The 26,716-nt window shown below is 37.4% G+C and overlaps 2 protein-coding genes across 2 annotated transcripts; one reads left to right on the top strand and one right to left on the bottom strand.

Moving 5' to 3' along the window:
- The first annotated feature begins 41 nt into the window (after window positions 1-41).
- LOC139119926 (BRCA2 and CDKN1A-interacting protein-like) lies at window positions 42-7,216 on the top strand. The gene is given in 8 exon segments (XM_070683886.1): window positions 42-213; window positions 1,625-1,699; window positions 2,287-2,367; window positions 2,894-2,995; window positions 3,495-3,682; window positions 4,598-4,711; window positions 4,713-4,785; window positions 6,851-7,216. Coding segments are annotated over 8 exon segments (945 nt in total). The 5' UTR covers window positions 42-72; the 3' UTR covers window positions 7,022-7,216.
- Window positions 7,217-7,673: 457 nt separating this feature from the next.
- Window positions 7,674-26,651, bottom strand: LOC139119923 (putative pre-mRNA-splicing factor ATP-dependent RNA helicase PRP1). The gene is made up of 12 exons (XM_070683883.1): window positions 26,496-26,651; window positions 25,366-25,654; window positions 24,532-24,731; window positions 23,800-24,001; window positions 17,899-18,075; window positions 17,100-17,354; window positions 16,285-16,543; window positions 15,579-15,770; window positions 14,981-15,103; window positions 14,133-14,323; window positions 13,490-13,659; window positions 7,674-9,093 (listed from the first exon to the last, which is right to left on the bottom strand). Exons 1-12 carry the CDS (start codon window positions 26,561-26,563, stop codon window positions 8,976-8,978), a joined length of 2,244 nt encoding a protein of 747 aa, XP_070539984.1. The 5' UTR covers window positions 26,564-26,651; the 3' UTR covers window positions 7,674-8,975.
- Between the last annotated feature and the right edge of the window lie 65 nt (window positions 26,652-26,716).

Below are 26,716 nucleotides of genomic sequence, written 5' to 3'. Positions count from 1 at the left end.
CTCACAGACACCTAGAGTGTTGTCGTCTGACCCGGAAGTACAGAATTATTCCGGGTCAAGGGTCAACAAAAAATGGCTACACATGGCAAGAAACGACGCACTGTCCAGCAAGCAGCTGACGACGACGACATGGTCAACGAGGGGAATGTGGGCGACAACGTTGATGAAGAAATGGATTCGGACGAAAACAGTTCCGATATGGATGTAAATGAGGTATAACGTTCATTAAGATTGAGAGGCGAATCTCACCAACTCTGCACGCACGTGGATGGTGTTCGAAATTCAAACGTTTCGATTTAGACTTGCACTGATGCCAATGCTTGCATTATCCCTTGTAGCAAAGTGTACTAAAACTTGTAAAGCGTCAAGTCGTCAATAACAACTGATAACTCATCTGTGGAGCCCCGTATGCCCGTTAGACTTACTGTGGGGTGCAAAGCACGGCGCGGTATTTGTCAAATGATATCTGAGCTGTGGAAATATTTCACATGACCAGTGAGGGCAGTATAACACCCTATCTTCTTAGGTGCTGTTCATCATCAATGTGCTAGTCCAGAATCTAGAGGTCTGTAGGGCCTTTTGCCTTTCCCATGGGACAGAAAGCAAAAGAACCATCAGACATCTAGATTCTAGACTATCAATGCACCATCTAAATTCTAGACTATCGATGCGCCATCTAACTCTCAAGATTTTCAAACTCTTTTAGTCCATCCAGGAATTTATCGAAATTTCCTGGAGTCAGCCCATTACAAACACATGTAATATGTAAAATTTTCTTTAGTCAGAAAACTTGTGAGTCTGTGGCGCCTCAAGTTGGCTTGGATAGAGGGCACATGAAGCAATGGGATTGCAGAATCATTTACACAATAGAATGGTGATTTTTTTTGACATATTTGTACACCATCACATATAAACAGCCACTTGTCAATAAAGCTTCCTCAGCATGACCATGTTCTGAGCTCAATATTCTGATCATCTTAAAGCTAGAACCTCATCATAGATTCTGACTTCAGAAACTCCAGCAAGGTTCTAGGATAAATCACCAGAGAGCAGTGACTAAACAGTGCCAGTCAATTCAGATCATACAGAAGAATGTTTGCACACTTTCAATTTACTGTAAATGGTAAATATACTGAGTTCAAGCAAAAAAGTCTCTAAAATTAGCATGTTTGACTACTGAATGGAACTTTACTGTATACTAGCTTTCAATCGGTAGGGTAGCAGATCAAGAAAGAGTAATTACTGTGATTTGATATGTGTCAACGTCACCATCGTCATATGTGTGAATTGAGGTGTCACTTTTTGGTTTTCAGCATCCTTCAACTCTATCTCACTGATTTCTGAGTTGATAGCGTGGCAAACCTACTGAGAAGTATACATGTAATGTTTAAGAGAGGCTTCTAACTCACCTAGCTATAACCTATGACTATAGACTATTCTGCAGTCAATATATACATCTGTTGAATAAATATTGATCTTTCAACTTAAGGCCAAGTTCAGTGAATGAAATTTCAATCACTTGAAGAATATTTGTTAAACAAGGACCATAATAAACTTCCAAAAGGTGGTTTTAATGCACCAGTACATGTTCATTGTTAACATTTTCTTTCCTTTGGATTTTTAGGAAGTTCAAGTGGAATTTGAAGCCCTCCCACCTATAGACACAGACTTTCATGGTATCAAGAGGCTTTTACAGCAAGTAATAATCTCAAATTCTTTTAATTTAGAGCCGAATTTCTTCTGATTTGTGTTTCACATGTTTCATCCAAGATTTTTTCCAATTCGTAATCACATTTCCTTGTTGAGTTTAAACTTCTGGTATTTCTGCGGAAAGTGTGCCCATAAGATTTGGAACAACCATGATCAGTGCATTTAGCCTGACAGTGCACAATCAACTTGACAATCACAAATCCCATTGCAGAAGTGAATTGCATTGATTGATGATTATGAGTACTTTGCCAGAACATGAACCTTAATTTTCCATTTAAATTCCATTTAAGAGCCAGTCATATTTACCCAGAGCCAAGGGCTTTGACCATGTCTTGCATATAATATCAAATGTGATTCACTAAAATGGGCAGGTAACTGCCAGGTGTTCTGGTGCTCTTGAGGACATCAAATTCTATGTATGACTGTATGGTAAGAAAATTTTTCAAGCATATGCAGTTATGAAAATACACAAACATAAAATTTCGTTACCAATTTTTATGATTAATCAATACCGCTGTGGATACAATGGCCAGTGTGGTAGTCCCTCATATGATGTATTCTTGATTCCTTTGTCAGCTTTTCCTGAAAGCCAAGGTGAATCTATCAGAGTTGACAGAACTTATCATTTCCCAGAACTACATTGGAAGTGTGATCAAGGTAGGAACGCTGAACTTGTTGCTGGTTTCATTACCTAAAGCAAATATTTTAATCATTCAAGTACAACTTTTGCTCATTTTGAGCGTGATTTTTCATGAACAAACTAATATTGCTTGTCGGATAGATATACCTAAGTGTTACTGATATTTGGAAGTTCAATATTCATACACCTATTATAACACTGTTGAAAATATTTTTCACCATCTATGACATGTCAAGTGGCATTTCACTCTCCAGGCTGTAGATTCACTCAATAAGGGAAGCTATTTGCATAATTCAACTGATGAACGTTTCGTGTTGTCAATCAAATGTATACCAGAATTTTTACCAGTGTTTTCATTGCTCCTATCAGGTGAATACCAGCATTACTTTCAGGGTATAAACTACCCACTGCCTAGCTCTCTAATGCACTTACCGGTACTTCAAATATTGTTGAGGAAATTGAAAGGTTGTTAAGAAATTGTGGTAATGTCATATATCGGCAGGGAGGTGAGAATAAAATTACAATGCTTGATTTTGATTTTAGCAAAGTGCCAATGATCTCATCGCTGATAGTGACTCTGATGATGAAGATGATGATGATGATATTTTTGGATTTACAACGGTCATAAACATAACAGACAGAAAGGTAAACCTCATTATCTTCTCACACTTTGCAAACACCATCCATTTCAAGCATCTTCAGGATTGTCAATCTCTGAGATCAAATGTGCTTTGAAGGGCACATCTCAACATTGCTTTGGCTGTATTTGGCATGAGAATTTGTGATTCTCGACTCTAGCAAGTGTTGGCTATCGCAACGCTTCCCTTCAGCTCCCAGGTATCTTGATAGTGTAAATTCTCATGTATGTCAGAAATCTTGCCGTAAAAATATAGTACAGTAACTGTATGTATGTGAATTTGGTGAATGTGAACAATCAAAAACTGAGCGTAGGTATTTATATGCAGTAGAATACCTTTAACTTTCCCATAAATAAGAGAACCCAAAAAATGTCAAAAAACAGGACTGCCTTCATCAATTATTTGAAAATATTAAGTTCTGTAGTAAGTTGCGAGGTACATGCTGCGTAAAAGGTACATACGTGTATGTTTACAGTTTCTAATTTGCTATTTTCACTATCTTACAGGATGTCAATTGCATCAAAGAGATCAAGTCACTCATTCTTGGGCAATGTAGTAAATGTTGCAGTGACAGTGAAGTTGACAAATTACAGAAAATACTCTCCGATGACACCAAACCAGTGGGATTTCTCATGAATGACAGATTTGTGAATGTACCACCCCAGATTGCTTTGCCTCAACATAAAAGTTTACAGTAAGTGCCTGCTGTTGCAGATTTATTCTATTCTCTTATATTTCGTCAGACCAAAGTAAGTACATTCTTTGGTTTGAATCCACCAAAATTTGAAAAGGTAGGTTGATAAACAGTCAAAAGACACAAAAAATTCAGGAAAAGTCAATTTACCTTTTACAGTAGCACCAATGCGCGCACAAGTGCCCTTTAAAATTTGAAAGTCAAATCAAGATAAAAAGATAATAGATAAAGATCAAATCAAGATCACAGTATGCATCATTTGTTCTATTTCCACAAGCACTATGCCAGAGGTTCAGGAAAGTGAGAGTGAAATAAAAATAGGCAATAGAAGAAAAGAGATGCATATTATTGCTAGCAAGCTCCATTTTGGAATGTGAACTTGCTATAAACCATGATTTTGTTAGCACTTACTAAGGTCATTATCTGATGACACAACGGGGTAAACCAACATCATCTCCATGAAATCATGTCTTCAGATTATGTCATTGTTTGGTGAGCAGTGTAATATGACGTAAACCTACATCATCTCCATGAAATAATGTCTTTAGATTATTTCGTGAGCAATGTAATATGACGTAAACCTACATCATCTCCATGAAATAATGTCTTTACATTATTTCATTGGTGGGTGAGCAAGGTAAACCTACATCATCTCCATGAAATGTCTGGATGAATCAGTTTGTAATAAGAGACTCAGTCTGTCATGGTGTATTTTGTGTGTTCACACAAAGTTGAAGATCTGAGACTTTTACACCTACAGGATTGGACACTAAATGAAAAGCTCACAATGGAAGTGTTATTGTTATAAGGGTTTTACAATATGTATGAAATGGAATGGGAAGAAAGTGCAATGATTTCTGTGCTTCAAATTTCGTGTTGAGTCATAACAATGCCGCTTCTTCCTTGTCTTCACAGGAAAGACATTAAAACTGCTGTGAGTAAAGGCATGAATTATGCCTTCGAAAATTTCATACTGATCAGTAAAACTTTCAAAGAGGTGGTGGACAGTGAACAGGGTCAAGGGTCATCGAAAAAAAGAAAAGAATGCTAAAATGGGCACAGATTTACAATTTTCAAACCCAGAAGATGAATTCTTCCATAAGGTATGTATAGTACCACTCATTTCAGAGAAGTGGTTGAATGTAGAAGCTGGTTAACCCTTTTCCCACCAGACAGTATCACTTCCCCATCCTTCAAGTCAGTAAAAAGAGGTATTGAGCCAAAACATTATGTATTTTCACCCACTTGGCTTGGTATGTTATAGCATCTTTAGTCCAAAAATATCAAGTTTACAGTACCGGTATTTATGTTTTCAACAGCCCTCAAATGTACAGTATTATGTTAAAATACACTATATGGAATATGTTGTGTTTCATTAATTTTAATCATCTTGACCTGATGGTGAAATATGGACTTGGCAGGAAAAGGGTTTAAATGGGCATTTTGCATCAATTTCAGTAGGAACTACCAGTAATTATTTTGTAAGCCTTTGTGAAATCAACCAAAATGAAAACCTGCTAGCTGATATGAAGAAGAACTGTGCCATCATGGGGACAATGGCTTGTCTTGAAAACATTACTGTGATTCCTTTAAATAGAAATCAATTCTCACACTCTGGGTAAGCTCCCTTACCCATCCAAAATCAAAAGAATGTTGGCAATTTTAATCTCCAAGAAATCTACACACATGACACATGTGTACAAATAGTAACCTTTACTGAAAGTAACAGACACATAAACTTATAGGTTTTCAAATAGACAAACTGGTGCATTACTGTGGAATGGGTCCTGGCCTTTGCTGGTCTGCTGTGTGTGGATTTTACTTTGGTAGAGTACATAGAGATTTCAGTCTTGCTTTGTGAAAATCAAAGTTTAATATTCCCCCTGAGTATAGCAGTCCTTTTTAATTTTCAGTATCAGTATCTTGCTTTTGTGAAAATCAAAGTTTAATATTCCCCCTGGGTATAGCAGTCTTATTTAATTTTCAATATCAGAAAATTTTAGGTACTTCACATCTCCCCTATACTCAGCACATTGTCCCTTGATTGCTCTTTTTGATTATGAAAGAAATGTTTACAATTTCTGTGATGAAGGTTTGGGTTAAACTTTGTGGATTCAGTATGTTAATTGACCTTTCATGTTACAGCACATGATGCAGGGCTCGAAATTAGCGGTAGTCCCGCGTCCACAGACTACCAACTTTTCCTGGGGCTACCAAAAAGAATGAAATGGTAGCCCACACGGACTACCAAAGCCTGGGGCTTGAAATTACTACAGTGGGCGACATGATGTTGATCGCTGTGAGATGACCTGCGCTCATACAGTCAACCCAGCTGGACACAGAAGGACATGTCGACTTTGTTGCGCCAAACTTTGAATAAAATATTGAAATGTACTTTGATAACAGGCTCGGGAAATGATGGCCAATGAAAATTCATTTTCATAGTTATTTAATCACAATTTATCAATCACAATTAAACACAAAATTATTCAAACTGCAAAGAAAAAGCTGTCGGGCCATCCACAAATTTCGCTTTCCGAAGTGTATGAGATCATCCCATGATATGGTGGGGAAATATAGTCAAAATTGCCACGAAAGTATTAGGAACATGACTGTACCAAGTTGTCATCCTGAAATTCATAGCCAATCTATTTTTAGCCATGTTATGTTTACACATGCTGAGTGAAAAGTCGTTGTATTGCGAACATCAAAATTTACATGTTAAAGTTCTGCGTATGTCTGAATAATTCGTGAAACTTTGAGGCGTCACCGTTGTCAACTGCACATGCTATACCGTTCTCCTAAGGCTATGATCTGCAGGTATTAATGTGAAAAGACTAGAAAATTTATTTCCTGGATAGAATTATGCAAAATAAATCGTTCATTGTCTAGATATAAATAAAAATATCCTTTACAAAAACCCCCTCTTAATTCATGCATGGGCTACCAGACCTTGTCGCTGGGCTACCAACTTCAGAAAATGGTAGCCCAATCGGACTACCAGGGAAAAAAGTTAATTTCGAGCCCTGTGATGTACGCAGTGCTGCCACCACAAGTCTCAGTCATATGAAAAAATTGTCAGATTCTGTGATGCTCAGGTGCCTGTGGCAACATTTACTTGAGTTTGGTCATTGCAAAGGTTCTTGACACATGTCTTATCTCTTGCAGGAAGCAGTGTTGTCTTTTGATTATCCTGTGACCGGAGACAGTGATTCAGTTTTGGCAGGGTCATGGTCATTCGATGATACCGCTATGAAAACCTATAGAACTGTCATGATTTTGACAAAAGCTGATCTACAAAGTGTTCTTGTACAACTGGAAGATGAACTTTCAATGTAGGATTGCATTTCCATCAAAAGATTAGACAGCTGCCACTGTCACCATCAGATTGCTTTTGACATTTGTCAATCAGTGGTCCACACATGAAAGGAGTTTATCCTCGTAGGATTTGTCTTACTATTCATTCATACGTACAAATCTCAACCTGGAAGTAATCATTCAATACATGTATGTCAAACCAGGAAATCAAATGGACTAAGGTAAAAACAAAATCAAATGCACAAACGCACACAGAAATATTTCATATGCGTTTGTACCACAATCACCTGATCTCTTTGGCATATTGAATTTGTAGAACACTGTGTCATTTTTATTCCGAAGTAGAGCCATCACATGAAGTATTTCATTGTCATGATAGTCAATGTTACTTTGGGTTCAGGTGGTAGATCAGTGCAGAGACAGTGGAAGCAGGAATACTTCTGGCATTACCCTGTTGTTGACCTGTTTTCCATCACCTTCAAAAAACACTGAGGTAGTGTGAACTATAATCAGCCAGGTCATTTCAGAGGACCACAACAAACCACAAATCCTGATTTGCTGTAGCAAGTACTCCTCATTTGATGTTGTGAATGAGAAATAACCTTTGCTCTGCTGTACGGAAACATCCTATCTCATCCATATCAAATAAAGTGAGATTTCAAAACAAACGCACTCCTTTAAAAATGGTCATTTATTTTCAATGTTCATCAAAATGTAAAAAGAAAAGAGAGTGGGACAAAACACAGGTACAGTGGAGCTGATGGACTGTTAGTGTATTCTTTATAAACTCCCCTCCATCATACAAGCAATAAAAATATGATCAAGCATTCTGTAATTCCTCCTTTTTCGCTACCTCTCAAAGATTCTGACGTACTTGTGAAACATTTCAATTTTGTTGGCGAGAACAAATCAGTTTGACTGAGATAGGCTTGAATCAAGCACATTGCTAGTTGGGTGCTACTGTCATCCAAAACCTTGGTGGGAGGGGGAAGAAACTTACAAATTCCTTTGAATATCTTCAGAACTCTATTCTAAAAAGTTCACAGAAAATTCAGAAGCCATGAAATACATGAAGACTAATGTACATCATACATATTTGTAACATCCGTAAGTTAAACTGGCCTTTTTGTAGCTGCTGAATTTCACTTTCAATTATTCCACTTAAACAGGTTGGTATTTGATCATTAGCATTCTATTCCTTAAATTCCATGTCAAGTACCGGAATTAGAGGGGAAGTGAAGGGAACAAGCAGTTATCCAAATTGTGGTTGTGGTGACAACAACGTCAATAATGAAATCAATGAGATGGGAACAGAGACATTCCAAAATCACATCATATAAATTCAATGTCCACAGTATATGAAATTGAGTAATTTGGTTTGCAGAAGGTAAAGGAAGTAGACATATAGAATATGAAAGAAACTATGGAGGTTTTAACAAAGAACAAAATATTCCAAGATCACCACACTTGGATAAGGACAAGGGAGAAAAGTTCAACGATTATCCTGTTTAACATTTACCACTAGATGTATTATATGTAAGTCAATGCATTAATGATACAAATGTAATTTCACATCTTGTGTAGCGCAAATGCCAGCTTCGTCGAGAGTCTCCTCAAAGACACTGTATCTCAGACAGTTTGTACAGATTTAGCTTTATGGCGTGTCAACGGGTATTACAGATGCACACACACATCAACAATATGCAGTGACACAGATCTCTTCAAATATCTACAGCTATGTTTCTTCAGAAAATGGTTGGGTGATACTCAAAGCAGACTACTGTACCACATCACAAAGCCTCACAGTATGTTTGATGTCAAATTCTGACACAAAAGCTGCTAAAGCAAACCATATCAAACATGTTCTTGATACAAGCTGCCCAAAGAAATATGCTTTATGTGCTCTCTTGTGTGTCAAACACTTGTACATTCCAAAGTTTCCTGTGCATATTTTGCTATTATACAGTTAATGAATCTAGTATTGAGAGAATTCTCTTGCTTGCAGCTTGGCCTGGATCCTCATCAGAATTCGCTTGGCTTCACATTCTGGGAAATTTGCCATATCATAATATTGTTGTGACAGTCTCAACAGCCTGATTAGAAAAAAAAAATAAGACTGATAAGTTGCATTTTCATTCAAACTTACAACTTACATTAACATGTTCAAGATATCTTGCACATCTTCATGCTTCAAAGGATGATATTTTGTTTAAGGTAGTATGTGTCTCAAAAGTGAAAGACTTTAAACTTTTGACCATTCTCTTATCAAATTAAGAACAAAATCAGGGGTCACAGTGCATTGTTTGGTACCAGAGAAACAAGTCATCGTTGATGACACAGTCCCCACTTGTTAATGGGTACTTTGATTACATGTCCTAAGAGGACAGAGTCCTCTTCATTAATTAGGTCTGTGATAAAAATACTTTGATACAGATGGCGCTCAATGGCCAAGAATGAGTTCCATGGTGATGAAAACATAAAACCAATGTAGGCCACCATCCTAAAGTTCATAAAATGAGTCAACTAGGAATTAATCAACAGGATGTTGCAAAACATTTTTGCATACAATTCTAACACTTAACAGATTATCACTGGTACCATATTTCATAAAGTTTGATGCAGTATTTACAACACTATGAGATCAACATCTGTATCAAGTTTCATCACATTTGACGTTGTATTAATTTGTGGCTATATCACCCTAATTAGGAAAGTTCATTACTTATGCAATTACAAATTAATTAAAATGACTGATAAATGTCTTTTTCAATGTTAAAGCAATGTGACCTTAACATCAGTTAACATCTGTATAAAGTTTCATGAATTTGATGCAGTACGTATTTCTTGACATATCAACCTACTTATGAAACTTCAATAATTGACATGTTGCTGCTACATGACGTGAAACAAATTGACGAGCATATGTATGAAATAGGTCAATGTCCTTGTACCAACTTTGAATGATACTGGTGGAAATATGTCTGAGTTATGGCTCTGTACATCTGAAAGTTGTAACAAAATCACCGCCATGCAGCAATATTTGATCTTACTGTTTAAAAAATCAACATGTATATGTATGACGTAAGTCAATGTACATGTACCAACTTTGAATAAGATCAGTTGAGACTTGCAAGAGTTATGGCTCTCGACATGAAACAACCATAACAAAATTGCTACCATGTGGCCATATTGGACCATCTCGTGAAACCAATCGACATACATATGTATAAATAAGTCAATGTCATTGTACCAACTTTGAATAAATTTGCTTGATACACGTCTGAGTTATGGTTCCGGACATGAAAAAATCACGAAAAAATGGCCACACGGCGGCCATATTGGATTGTATCATAAAACCAATCAATGTGCATATGTATGACATAGGTCAATGTCCTTGTACTAAGTTTGAATAAAATCGGTGAATAAAATTAGTTGAGACATGCCCAAGTTTTGGCTAAGGACACGAAAAAATTGTAACAAAATGGCTGCCATGCAGCCATATTGGATCATATCAAGAAACAAATTGACATACATATGTATGACATAGGTTAATGTTCTTGTACCAACTTTGAATAAAATCGGTTAAGATATGCCTTAGAGTATTATGGCCCGCGACATGAAAAAATCGTAACAAAATGGCCGCAAGGCAGCCATACTGGATCGTATCACATAACAAATTGACATGCATATGTATGACATAAGTCAATCTCCTTGTACCAACTTTGAATAAAATCCGTTGAAACATGTCTGAGTTATTGCTCTGTACATGAAAACATCGTAATAAAATGGCTGCCTAGCGGCCATATTGGATCGTATCACATAACAAATCAACGTACATATGTAAGACATAGGTCAATGTCCTTGTACCAACTTTGAATAAAATCGGTTGAGATATGCCTGAGTTATGCCTCTGCATATGAAAAAATCGTAACAAAATGGCCACACAGCAGCCATATTGGATCGTATCACAAAACAAATTGACATGCATATCTATGACATTGGTCAATGTCCTTGTACAAACTTTGAATAAAATCGGTTGAAACATGCAGAGTTAATTCTAGGACGCGCCATTGCGCAATTTGCGCAAAAAAATCTCGAATGGCCCTCATTTCTACCTTTGATGCGCCACTAAGGGCGCAACATTTTATGAATGGGTCGGTCGATCACGTAGAGTTCACTTAGTTCATACATTTACGCGTAGCTCCCCGAAGGTCATTACCTCAGTCATAGTGTGCCATGTAAAACGATTTAGTTACCCTTCGACCTTTGCCCACTACGGCATATATGGTGGTGCATAGGAAGCTGGGTAGAAAGGACTGATGTAGGGGCAATGGTGTATTGGAGCCGTGCGCATGTGGTACGATCGATGAATGTAAACAATGGCTCCGGCTGCCGCGTTATCGTGAAAAGCTAGTCGCCGCTCAGATTTTTACACGCCAGTACTACGGTATATAATAGTTGATGAACCCAAGATGATCGGGCAGTCCCTTAAATTGAAGCGTTTGCACGTCTATAGTCCATACCAGCGAAACGTTGAACACTGCAAGGAAAGCATTCATGCTTGGCCGGCCAGTTGATCGTTTTGAAGAGCAACACAGTTTTAAATAGGTCGGACATATCTCGTTTTTCAGAGTAGCCAGGTCTATGCATAGAACAACACCGCTGTGTAAAACCGTTTGGTCAGAACCAATGATCGTAACTTTGGTAATACATACAAGTGATGTTTAAAAGTTGAGGTGTCGATCACTTTATGTAGGTCGTACGGGTTACACTTTCGTGTTGTATCAGTGTGATAATTGTCGACCAGTGCAAATCGGGGGCCACTCAGAGAAATCCTACCTGTGCGCTAAGCTTTGATCATGATCGTTTCCACAGTCAAAATCACAGTCCGTAGTAATTTGTACAGTTGTTAAAGTCCGACATCAATAATTCATCACATAAGTTACGTAAACAATTGAATCAAACCAAACGGTTAGTTTTCTGCTGCCATTGTTGGCCCCTTTTACGGGGCACAACTTTGCTGTAGGCTTCGTTGATTACAGGTGGCCCGATCTCTAGTATTCTCCTTTTCTTGACTTGATAGACTATAGTATTTTCAGCAGAAAATTCAAGGGTTTTACATGTGTGATCATGACGGGCCCCCGATTTCTAAAATGGCTCCCTTGGGACAGAAGTAGGGGCCCACAGTGGCCCCTTGTTTTTACGTCCTAGAATGAACACTGAAAATCGGTTAAAACATGTCTGAGTTATGGTTCCGTACATGAAAAAATTGTAATAAAATGGCCGCCTGGCGGCCATTTTGGATCGTATCACAAAACAAATCGACATGCATATCTATGACATTGGTCAATGTCCTTGTACCAACGTTTGATAAAATCGGTTGAAACATGTCTGAGTTATGGCTCTGTACATGAAAAAAATCGTAATAAAATGGCCGCCTGGCGGCCATATTGGATTGTATCACAAAACAAATTGATGTGCATATCTATGACATTGGTCAGTGTCCTTGTACCAACTTTGAATAAAATCGGTTGAAACATGTCTGAGATCTGGCTCTGTACATGAAAAAATCGTAATAAAATGGCCGCCTGGCGGCCATATTGGATCGTATCACAAAACAAATTGATGTGCATATCTATGACATTGGTCAATGTCCTTGTACCAACTTTGAATAAAATCGGTTGAAACATGTCTGAGTTATGGCTCTGTACATGAAAAAATCGTAATAAAATGGCCGCCTGGCGGCCATATTGGATCGTATCACAAAACAAATCCACGTGCATCTGTATGACATATGAAGTAATCCTTGTACCAAGTTTGAATGAAATCGCTTCTTGCATCTCTGAGATATCTGCGTGAACGGACGGACGCACGCACGGACGCACACACACACGCACGCACGCACGCACGGACGCACACACGCACGGACATGACCAACCTATAAGTCCCCCCGGACGGTGTCCGTGGGGACTAACAAATTACCTAACATTAACAGTTACCAATATTTGTAATTTATCATGACCGCCATCCCTATGTTGTTGACTGTATACGTTAAAAATAAAATTTTCAATTTTCGAAAAAGCTAAGAAGGTGAAAAATTTTTAGTACTCTAAAATACACCCCCACAAGTGGTAGGTTAGTCAAGCATAATTTGTAGCAATTTGAGTCTGAATATCTGTCCGCAAGGTGTGTTCTACCTCAATGGCAGACACCTTGCTTGCATTCTTGGATTAATAATGACCAGCTGCACTGTGTAAAAGACTCTATTCAAATTTACACTGCAAAACCTTGTAATTTGTCACAATATTGATATTTGTCACAATATTGATATTTAATCATTCATAAAAAAGTTCACTTTATGGTTTGAAATATTATGCAAGAGTATATACTATCCAATGATGATTAAAATATAATAACTGTCTTGGTTCAAACACATATTGTCCCACAAGCTCGGAGTGTACTGTAGCTCTGCAAGGCAGAAATACTCACCAGTCAGGCTTGACATCTGTCACAGTTCTAATGTAGTTCTTGGTAGTCAATACAAATTCATTGTAGAGTACCCACTCTGGCTTGTGATCCAGACAGGTAGAAGGGTGTAACTGTACAATTTGGTTATCTTTGACGGTGAGATAGTGGCCTGTACGCTCCAGATGAGCAACCTAAATAAGGAAATCAAAATCGAGTATACAGTGGTGGATAAAGACTCATATACCACCTGTATATATTGGTGTGACATTCTTTGACAATGAAAAGGCTAGGTCCACTTGGATGAATTATGTAGAAAACAATCACAATGGGTGCAACACAAAGAAATTGACCCCAAAGCACATTGCAAATTTGAGATTTTTTTCTGTAGGACAGGAACAAAAATACTGAATTTCTGTTCCAGATTTACATGCACGATCAACCATCTGACTCTACCAGTTTACAGAATTCTATCTCTTCTTCAATGAAAACAACACTTTGTATTCAACAACATTGATATTTTCTGACTGATACTTTTGACACATATAGGGTTAGTGCCAGTCTTTACAAACTATTGTCACAAATACACATTCTTTACACCTACGATCACAACAACATATCATGATTAATACAGCAATACCTGCACATTATTGAATGAGACCCTTACCTGCATGAAGAACCCTAGAACCAATGCTTTCCTGATGTTTAAGTAATAATCTTTGCTGGTGAATTCTGTGCTGGTCCTCTTGAGGTTGAAGCGATCCATGATGCGCGCCAACTGCTGCCTGACATTGTCAGCTGACTTGAGTGATCGATACTGAACAAAGTTGTCATAACACCACTGGGCATCTTCGGCATCTGTTACAATGGGGGGGAAAATGCTATTAATGTGAAGCCAGCAGCTTTGTGTTTTCACTTCATCATAAAATGTACTCTTTGAAAATGTCATGAAGTCTCTTTATTTTCTGCAGTTTTCATAATCCTGGTGCTCTCATATCGCCTTGGTGATCTTTCTGTTACAGAGCTGTGTCACCATATTTCTTTTTACATGTCTAACCAACTCACACACACTGTCAAATGTTTGTGTGATGATGATATCTAATAGTATATATCCTTGGGATGTAATTCCACAGCCATGTACGAGTCAAATTTCCTCTACACAAACATTCTTGTTCTGAGAAGTTGTTCACAGATGTCTGTTGGTCTACCTCAGATTTTTGCTAACATTTTACATGTGGCCATCTAAGAATGTACATCTTCAGGCAAATATATATGTACACGAATTGTCAACAGCAAATGGATTTCAGATAATTATGGAAGTTTTTATTCTGTGTGGCAAACAGAGTATAAGAAAGCTGCAGGATTTCTGTGATTTCACATCAACTGACATGTCTTCATGGATGGTCAAACCAACAAAGTAAGTAAGACAGTTTATCTTGATGCGTAAGTTTTCTCTAAGAAATTTCTCAACTTTACAGTAGACGATGAAAGCACCGGGGAATATGTTTCACTTACTCTGCTTGAACGCATGGTAGACATTCAACAAGGTGAGATGATCTCCATCGATGTGAGCAAATCTCATCTTAGCTTCATCAGCTGCCTTCTTGGCTTCATTTGGCCTTAGGAAACACTGTGGAACTAAAGAGTGTCGGGTGGGGGCCAACGACGACCATCCCGCTCAGGTTAGTCAAATGAGACCTTACTCAGGGGGGTGCCTAATCACTAGCTACTCTACCTACACATCTAGAAATTTCATCACATGCTAGGTTCTCTTTAAGATAGGAAGTTTCAAAATCAACACGGATGAAATCTGAATTAGCTAGTCTGAAGATCTTCACAAGCTGTGGTAGATAATGCATGGGAAGATAGGTTCCATGCTGCTAGTACAAACTTATTAAACATTGGGACTAAAGTTTTGAGTTACACACTATCATGCGTGTTTGAATGAAAACAGCGACACACAGAGTAAACACTGTACTGCTTTGGTGCAGATAGATTCATCGAAACTAATATAATGCAATATGCTGTGCTTGATATAAAGTCAACACATACTAGGACAAGCTGACATGCAAATTTGTGACTGTGCGGTGTTTTCATGTCGTCTTGCCATTACCTGATAACATGGCTGTTATGGTGAGGATCTCATTGGAACAGTTGAAGTCACAGCTGGCTATCACCATCTTGGCCAACTGTGGATCTAGCGGGAACTCTGCCATCATGGAACCCAGTTCTGTGAGTTCACCGTCATCATCCAGGGCGCCAAGATAGTTCAACAATTCTAATGCCCGCATAAGTGTTTCTGGAGCTGTAAAAAATAAAATAAAATAAAATAAAATTTTTCTTGAGTACTTCCTCTTGGCTTTTGTGACTGCACCCTTCCCCACAATCTACCATAGTACTCACTTGAAGCAATATACCTGAAAGTTTCTTAGGATTCCTACACTTGAATGACCACAGCATCTCAGGATAGATCCATGGTTGAGAGAAGGACCTTTCCAGTACAGGCTCGGCAGCATTCCTTAAAATTTCTAAATCTTTGCGAGAATTTTGGAGTTTAGAGCAGTGACAGATGGCACAAATAACCTAAAATTACCTATTTCCTTGTAAGCCATACATGCATAACATTTTTCATTCACTGAGACAGACTACAGCTATAGCAAAACAAGTATATTTTCTGCATGAAAATCAGCTCTAACCCTTTAACCATTATGGTTTGGCCCACTACCATGGTTATCAATGGTAAGTGTGGTGGACCTGTTCACTGGGCATTGGGGGGGTGGGGGTGGGGGTGAACAGGTCAAGGGCAGAGATTGACATACCTGGTGGATCCATGAAATCAAAATGTACTAAATCATCAATGCCAAGTTTCTTCAGTTGTAACACCACTGTGCCCAGGTTGGACCTCAGAATCTCAGGATATGTGTTGTCTTGCATTTCACTCTTGTACGCTTTCTCCGTATAGAGACGGAAACACTTCCCTGGTTTTGTACGGCCAGCACGACCAGCTCTTTGCTGAGCGCTGGCTTTACTGATAGCAGAGACCAACAGTGACTCTACTCGAATACGTGGATTGTACACCTGTATAGACCAGAAGAAAATTGTTAGATAGTTGAGTTGTGTAAATCATGTTTACCTTCATATTTCATAACTGATTAGGAATGTTTCTTGTGCATCACAAACTTTCATTTGAAAAATCCATTTCTATATCATGTGACGTTTTATGTCATATTGATGTTTCTACATTTAGATTTTTTAAATTCTCGTTCCTCAAAAGGGTTGTACCTCTTAGTTAAAACGACACTTCATATTTCAGAAACTTCCAATTCAAACTACTGCCCATACTCTGTTACATTCATATGTCATCCATGCAATGCCATTGACAGTCTGCATATGAGTGGCTTTTTTGAAATATTACTGTTATAGATAATATCACTTTTTTTCATCCGAAATTATTATTTGAAGCTTCAGCTGGAAACTGGAGCTAAAACACATTTAGTTTGGTACAAAGAAAAGAAAATTCCTTTCTGTACCTTCCGCAAAATGTTAATGTATGATTTACGTGTAACTTTTTCAGGAACTTCTATGCAAATAAAATGTTCCTTTTTTTCTTTCTTCCTTGATGGCGCTGACTTACTTTCTGTTTGGCAAAACCAGGATCAATCACAAACACAACTCCATCTATTGTCAGTGATGTCTCTGCGATATTTGTTGAAACAACGACTTTTCTTCCTATGGCTCCATTGGCTTTATTTGCTGGAGCTGGCTCAAAAATTCTCTGTTGTTGACTTGGTGGCAGGGTAGAGTAGAGTGGAATGCATTTCATATCACCAACATCTGGTCCTAAGTTGTCTATTTCTCTCTTAATTCTTTTACAAGCTTCCTCGATTTCCTGAGAACAAATACAGGGACAAAACATGAAGTAATTACACATTTGGAATACTATTTTGAAGAAAGAGAAGTATTTGTAAAGTAATGTGATTACACAATCTCACAATCTTACAACTACTACCCTGTCTTTCAAATAGTATTTTTCTGATAAATGTCCTGGGTATGCAGACTCTGAAGTGTAAAACTGGAGATTTGTGAGCTTAGAACTGTTCTTAATTGTTCAAAACCTCTTTGATATTATTCTTTGTTTTGTGATATGACACAATATGAGAGAACATACAATGCAAAGTGATGGGTATGGATTTAAGTATGGCCAAAATAAACAGTACCTTATTGGCAGTGATATCAGTTGGTACTTATTTCAATGTGCACAGCCTTTTTTGAAAGACAACAAAAAGTGCAGCTACAGCTCTGCCACACTTCTTTCAAACGTACAAAGTTGTCCTGACACTGACATTGGAAAAATGTCACATTATTCCAAAATGACCTTGGCTGAAAGACTGCACCTTTACTCAAACAAGAAATTATACACAGTAAATACCAACCTCCTGCCCTGTAAGGAAGAGCAAGATATCACCCTCATGATCTTCACACATGTGGATCTGAATCACCGTACGAATGGCTGCTTCTAAGTAATCCCTTTCAGGTTCTGGGGTGTAGAAGATCTCTACTGGATGTGTGCGCCCTGGAACACTCATCAGAGGTGCATTGTCGAAGTAACTCTGAGGAAACAAAACCCATATAACATGTTATACTACTTTTGATTACTTGTTGTTTATTTTGTACTCCACTCCTGTCATACACTCATTGCCAGCTAAGAACGAATGATGACACTGAGCCAAATGTTACTACATTCCTGTTATTAGTTTGAGTAGTTGTTTCTAAAATTTGCAACAGTAGCAGTGCACAGTTGTTGAAACTGGAGTGAAGTAAAATATATTGTATTCCCACTGAAAATTAACATATCATGGCGTATACTGTCTGGTACACCTCTGATACAGAGAATACTATAACATTCCATCTCTCCACCCCCCCCCACCCCCCACCCCACCCCCCACCCCCCATAGCAACAGCGCAGAGTCGGAGTAGAGTTGTACTCTATTCTCTGCCCTGCCACTTCTTTGAGTTGTTAGCCAGAAAAAAGTGCTGGTTAAGATTTGATTTTGCTTTTCAGCTGTACACATGAACACAAACACACACATATATGCCTGTTGCAGTAAATGATTGGTTTGAACATAGCTTAACATACAAAAGGGGTGATAAACGCATGTGATGCTGGTGACAAATAATGATGATATCATTATTGTACAATGCTGATATTCACAAGAAGTTTCATAATCCAGATAATATCTGAAGTGCAAATACTGGGGACATCAGACACTTCTAAACATAGGGCCAAAGTCCCTGAAGCTACTATAGACATGGATACAAAATTAAGTATTTCCTGACTGTATGAAATTATCTCACTAAGGTCATCCTAGGGACCTGTAAACCAAATATTAAAGCTGTCTGACCAGCGGTTTTGAAAAAACAAGCGACTCAACAGTTGACAGAGCTCTGCTGTGTTATGTAGAGAATAACTTTTTGTGACACCTGTATTGATGAAGAAGGTGGATATCTTTGATAGCTCATTTCAGGATAGAAAAAAATATTCCGTAAAAATACAGATTTGCATATTTCATCACAATTTTAACAAATCTACGTTGGGTTATCCCTAGGGACCTGTATACCAAATAACAAAGCTGTCTGACCAGTGGGTATGAAGGAGAAGATTTTTTACCAAAAACGTCTTTTTTGGTGCTAATTTGCATATTTTCCACAATATCAAAAAATTATTAAAAAGAGTTTCTCAAAATCATATATTTTATCCACACAACAAATATCAAATCAGTAAGTACTGCAGTTCTCTAGATATTTGAGTGGACGGACGCCTCACAAACGGACATACATAGTACATACATACATACATAACGCCGGACAGATACCCATCCCAATAGCTTCTATAGACTATATTAGTCTATAGTAGCTAATAAACGAGAGTTAATTACATTCTAATTAAAGTAAACAAGACTTGCTTAAATCAAGATCAAAAACAGCAAATCTGTCAGGTTATAAAGACTATTAAGCTGGTTATTTTATCAGTATTTTCATCCTATTAACCAAGCACATTTTAACTTTCAAATTAACATTGCAAGTAAGTTCTGTTGAATAAGTTGAGCCTGTAGGTACTCAGAGAAAGCACACTGAAGAGACAAATGTTTGAAACTGGAGAAGTTCAAGGTCATCAAAAGCATCATGTAACACTTTCATTGCACTGTTTACACAGATTGCATAATTGCTATAAATAGCACATGAGGAATCTTACAGCCCAGGTTTACCATAAAAACCCTATCACTTTGACCACTCTTTTAATTGACCACTCTATTTTTTTCCTCAAAAAGTAATTTTATTTTATCCTTACCAAGTCAACCATAAATGGAAATTAGAACTTTCTCTATCTCTATTTATTTGACCACCCTATCATGACAAACTATTATGAGCAATTTCTTTTAGATAAGATACAGGGCACAATAAATGACGGTACAGAATATGTCAAGGTTGGGATTCAGGAAAGTTGTTTTAATCCTCCAAGATGGTAAGCATTTCACTATGAACTGTCAAAAAAACTTGAACTTTCTGATAATTCTACACTAAAATTATTTTGGCTTTGATGATTTCCTAATTAATTCAATTATTTAAAATCATATTAATTATTTTTTTCTGGGTGAATTGATAGGGTTTATACAGTACAAGAATTACATACAATGTAAGTCAAATTTTGACCAAAAATGACAAAAAAATTCCTTAAAAATACACATTTGCATATTTCATCACAATTTTAACAAATCTAAGTAGGGCTATCCCTAGGGACCTATCTACCAAATAACAAAGCTGTCTGACCAGCGGTTATGAAGAAGAAGATTTTTTACCAAAATCACCTTTTTTGGCATTAATTTGCCTATTTTCAACAATATCAAAAATTAAAAAAATAGTTTCTCAAAATCATATTTTTCATCTACACAACAAATATCAAATCAGTAAGTACTGTGGTTCTCAAGATATTTGAGTGGACGGACGCCTCACAAACGGACATACATACATACATACATACATACATACATACATACATACATACATACAGACTGACGACGGACGCCGGACGGATACCCATCCCAATAGCTTCTATAGACTATAGTCTATAGTAGCTAAAAACAGTACCATGTATGATATCATATCTGACATCCAATCAGGAAATTGAGAGTACAAAAAATAGCGTCAATGACACTGTAGCTCCCATCCTGGACTATTTAGTGTTTGTTCTCTGGTCAGATATTTGAACATGTGTGAAAGGGATAAAGTGCATGAAGTGAAAATACTTAAATGTAATGTACCGGAGACAGTGAAATATGTTTAATGTATTTATTCAGAATATAAAATGGAAAAAATACAGAATTAGATATATCGAATACTGTGATACAACCATTAACTCAACAAGTCATTTCCAATGACATAGTCCCCACTTGTAATAGGAGTATTAGTCTTGATGGGGCAGGAAAATGTGGTCATTACCGTACTCGTCCGAGTATAAGCCCCCGGTTCGGCAACACTAAACAGCTGTAAAACTAGGGGAGGGGCTTATACTCGAGCAACCCCATGTTATCTGGCATGGACGCATAATTTATGCTAATTTTATGCACGATTTTTTTCAACACCACTCGATCTTTCTATCGCTTTCAAAATCGACTAACACATCCAAGAAACTGATTGTACAATCTCTGAACACAGAAGTGACATTTTGGTGAAATTCAGCGTCAAAAAACCCCCAAACTTGAAACAAAGACGTCATGTATGCTGCTGATCAACAGTAATGTGAACAGGCATGCATTGCTTACACGGAAAGGCAACTCAATATTCCAGTATCAAACTGTCTACATCTTGTGAAAACAACAACATAGCAGTGAAAATTGTAATAGTCACCAGGAAAAGTCTTCACAAATAAGGGTTAATTGCTTCAAACAAAAGAAACTGCATGTTTCAAGCATGAAAACATCGTGGCTGTGCATGAAAATGAACAATGGCCGACGTGAGTGAGACTATTCTATTTAGGCGACGGGGGTGAGTAGGGTCAAAGAATCAAGATAGTACTGGGAAACGTGTCATTTTCCTTACGATGCTGTCAAGGGAACTCCAGTTTCCCATTGTTTTAACATCATTTAATGGTTTCTTTATTATCTAAAAGTAATTTTGCCAAGTTAAATGACCAAATATACTCTCCTAACCTTTCTGTATTTGAGTTACACTAGGGTAGGGGCTTATACACGGATGTAATGCATTTTCTAAAATCCTCTGAAATCAGTAGGGGGGCTTATACACGAGCAGGGGCTTATACTCGGACGAGTACGGTAAGAAATATCACTGGAGTGTATATGTTGAGATCTATGGGCACATAGGTCTATGTCGTTGTTCCCAATTTGAAACACATGAGGCATGTCTAAGTTATGGTTCTAAATCGGGAAAAAAGATCAGACCTCTAGCAGTATTGGCCAGCCAAGAAATACATATGCGCATTATAAATGAGGTACAAGATGTGACATCTTAAGGTCTAATACCCTATCAAATATGTATATTTGAGGTCAAAGGTCACCGAGGTCACCTGACATTTTGTCAAAAAAATTGTATTGCTAAGTTATCCCTATATACCAAAAATCAGACCTCTAGCTCTATTGGCTCGCTCAAAATTAGATATGTGCATAATTAATGAGGTACAGTATGTGGTGTCATAAGGGGTCCCATCATACCATACATGAAGGGTGTAGCACTTGTGGTTACTGAGTTATAGCCAAATATGTATATTTGAGGTCAAAGGTCACCGAGGTCACGTGACATTTTGTCAAAAAAATTGTATTGCTAAGTTATCCCTATATACCAAAAATCAGACCTCTAGCTCTATTGGCTCGCTCAAAATTAGATATGCACATAATTAATGAGGTACAATATGTGGCGTCATAAGGTGTCCTATCATACCATACATGAAGGGTGTAGCACTTGTGGTTACTGAGTTATAGACAAATATGTATATTTGAGGTCAAAGGTCACCGAGGTCACGTGACATTTTGTCAAAAAATTGTATTGCTAAGTTATCCCTATGTACCAGAAATCAGACCTCTAGCTCTATTGGTTCGCTCAAAATTAGATATGCGCATAATAAATGAAGTACAATATGTGGCGTCATAAGGTGTCCCATCATACCATACATGAAGGGTGTAGCACTTGTGGTTACTGAGTTATGGACAAATATGTATATTTGAGGTCAAAGGTCACCGAGGTCACGTGACATTTTGTCAAAAAATTGTTTGCTAAGTTATCCCTATATACCAAAATCAGACCTCTAGCTCTATTGGCTCGCTCAAAATTAGATATGTGCATAATTAATGAGGTACAATATGTGGCGTCATAAGGTGTCCCATCATACCATATATGAAGGGTGTACCACTTGTGGTTACTGAGTAATGGACAAATATGTATATTTCAGGTCAAAGGTCACTAAGGTCACGTGACATTTTGTCAAAATATCCGAGATATCTGCATGAACGGACGGACTCACGGATGGACGAACAGACGGACATGACCCAATCTATAAGCCCACTGGACTTCATCCACGGGGACTAAAAATTGTGTCACTACATTCTTTTTGCAATATGAGAAACTAAATTTTTATTTTTCGTGGCCTTATACATGGGAGTCTATGGAGATCCGCCTTATACATGGGAGTCTATGGACGTGTAAACTAAAAATAAGCAAATTTCAACACGATTTGCCCAAATTTGGGAAAGGTCACTCCTATGCACTTCCATACCAAGTTTCAAATCAATTGGACTTGTGGTTTCAGAGAAGAAGATTTTTTGACCAAAAATGGGAGAAAATTACAAAAAATTCATGAAAAATAGCAAGTCCAAGATACTGACCCAAGATTTGCACAATCATTTCATGTCAGCCCAAAGTACTTACATGCTAATTTTTCATGTAATCTGCTCAGTGGTTATTGAGTTTTTTCAATTTTGACTGTTTTTACATTTTTTCACTTAATTTGCATATTTTTGGCAATGACAACTTCATTTGAACAAAATCTCATCTACAGCCCATCATCCATGTACACACCAAATATCAAGATGAAACGTACAGCGGTTTTGGAGTTTTTGATGTTGATGGACAGACATACAGACATACAGACATACAGACATACAGACATACAGACATTTCCCTAGCCTATAAGAATAGCTTCCATTGCCATATATACATATGGCTATGGGAGCTAAAAAACTAAGTGGAAAGATAATTCCTGTAATTCAAACAAATACATAATTTTAATTATGATTATTATACATTCGACAGGTCATATCCATTACCTGAAATTTCCCAGCATCAAGGGTGGCACTCATAATGATAATTTTGAGGTCATTTCTTTGTTTAGCAACTTCTTTCAGTAAACCCATCAATATGTCAGTTGCTAATGTACGTTCATGAGCTTCATCAAGTAAAATAACACCGTATCTTTCTAATAGAGGATCTGTCATGGCTTCTCGCAGCAACATACCGTCTGTCATATATCTGTAAGTTGAAAAAGATGCAAAATAGCTGTCTTGTAATCAAAAGCTGGAAACAGGTATTTATATAAGTCCTGTTGATACATTTGTCTGACATGTGAATGTGACTGTGAATACGCAATGAGATTTTAAAATGCATTTCAACAAGTCAATTATCAAATTATTCAATTGTGGCCTTGATATAACAGCAAAACTGTCACATGCCCCAAGCTGAAGCATGGCATATTTGTGATTGACAATCTGTTAGTTGAGTCACAATTTGACCACATTTATCCTTTCATGATTATAGTTAATTTCTATCCTTGTTCCGTGATTTTTATAAGTGCTTTTTGCTTACAAATTTGGAATAAATTCCTGCTATGTAGCAAACAAGTGTACATAATATACGTTACAATCCATGGTCAAGGCATGAGCATATTATGGTATGACTGCACATTACGCACTTCAAGATAATAAATTTTACCACGTCATATAATAAAATTTAAACATCTGATTCATTTTCTCCCTTATTGACCTCTAAAACAGATTTCTTACTTTAAAATAGTTTTTGCACTGGTGCAATCTTCAAATCTTATGCTGTAGCCAACTTCCTGTCCAAGTGTGACATCCATTTCATCAGAGACACGTTGTGCCACACTCATGGCTGCCACTCGACGTGGCTGTGTGCATGCCACTCCTTTCCGCACACTCAGTGGATTAGTTGCTCGTACCCAGTCTATACACCATTGCGGGATCTAAGTTGGAATTGGATTAAACAATAAAATAATACCACAGGTTGGCAAAATATCACAAGAACGTGGCTAAAAATGTTATCTCTCTTTTCTTATTGTCAGACTTTGAAAATAATAACACTTCATTGAAATTTAAAATATTTAAGATTTAAGAATGTTTTCACCTATTAAATATATATCTATAATATCTATATATCTATCTACATTATATGCATGTATGTACATACACACATATACATACATAATATCTATATATCTATCTACATTATATGCATGTATGTACATACACACATATACATACATACAGTTACATACATACAAACACACACACAATAACTTGTCCTCTTTGCATTTATTTTGACACTATACTACTGCCGGCATGCTATGCTCTACCCTCATTGCCATGATGTTGATGGGCCAGATGGAGAAAAAGAGTTACTGTGATTATAATTTACAGTAGCAGGCCGAAATATTATTGGCACTTGAACTAATTCCCTTTGCATAATACAAATTTGTACAATATAAGTTTTGCTCATCAAGAGTTGTAGTATATAACCTTTCTTAGGTAAACCAGCAATAATCATTGGTTTTAGCACAGAAGGCAAAATTATGCTATTGATAAACTGACTATACTCACTTGTGTTGTCTTGCCTGAGCCAGTTTCACCTACAAGTACCATTGTCTGGGTCTTTTTCAGGGTTTCTATAAATTTTTCTTTGTATTCCCAAACTGGCAGTGTCTGTCTTTTCTTAAGTAATTCATGGTATCGTGGTGTGAATGGATAGCCAGTAAATGGATTCAAAGTCATGGCCGGTGGTTTAGGTGGAAGTGGTAAATTATTTAGATTTTTACTCCGTTCTCTATTTTTGTCTCTATCGCTGTATTTATCACGGTCTCTGTCACGGTCTTTGTCGTAATCATCATACCTGTTTTAAGAAAATGATAAACAAATTGTAAAAAACACTGCTTTGCTTTCACATCAACCAGTAAAACTTGTGTTAAAACAACATGTTTTCCTGGGACATGACCTATATTTTCCTTTTTCTCTTTGCTTTTTCGTTACCTATGGCTCAAGGAATACAATAAACTGGATATACTATAAACTTGATAACCAATATTTTTTTTCTGAAAAAACAAGATTACTGTCAACTCTTTAAAAGAAACAGCTACATTATCTTGGATTTCAGTGAGCCAGAAACGATCGTAAAGAAGGTAGAATGTTGTTTTTGTCTTGCTCACACTTGCATTCACTGCATAACTCTAACTGGACACTGTAAAAGTGGTATTCCAGCTTTTTAAAATAGTAAAAAATGTTGATTTTTCATATGCATTGCTTATGTTGACAGTAATTCCTCCCGACGAACAATTATAAAGGCATCCTCCTCCCCCCCCCCCCCCCCCCCCCCCCCCAATCTCCTTTCGGTAGCACAGTAGCTGGAAGTCTGATTGACGAACACAAGCATGGCGTTGTGTATCTGTGCCGCTTTCGTTTCTCTGCTGACTGTGAAGAGGCAGGAACCATCTTATCTATAGTTTGCAATCTCAATGTTTTACTAGTAATGGTTTACAGTCTACATAGCACTGGCGGTACGAAGCCATGCAAATACATCTACACAACACATTTACTTGTACGCAATGAATGCGATACCATTTGGATTTTTTGTGTACACAGTATGATAGCGTAATAGTATGTACAATGCTCCAGGTATGACGGCACTACATGTTTTCACATTGTCCATCGGGCATATCACGGTTTTATCAGTTTACCTATCGCGGTCCTCTGCACGCCGTTTGGAACCTGCATCCCCGACGTCTATTCGGTGTCGTTTTGACATCGTGCTTCTCTCTTCGGTCTTCTGTAATGGCGGAGCGAATAAAAAGTTATCTTGATCCCAGTATGCCGTTTTGCAGCGTCGGGGGTAAAAAGCACATCCGGGTCAACTGTAAAATCCGCATTATACGATGTAAAAGGTGAGAAAACGATGCGA

The sequence above is a fragment of the Ptychodera flava genome, chromosome 20 (assembly GCF_041260155.1).
Source record: "Ptychodera flava strain L36383 chromosome 20, AS_Pfla_20210202, whole genome shotgun sequence".
Taxonomy (NCBI): domain Eukaryota; kingdom Metazoa; phylum Hemichordata; class Enteropneusta; family Ptychoderidae; genus Ptychodera; species Ptychodera flava.
This window is presented reverse-complemented; position numbering and strand designations above follow the sequence as displayed.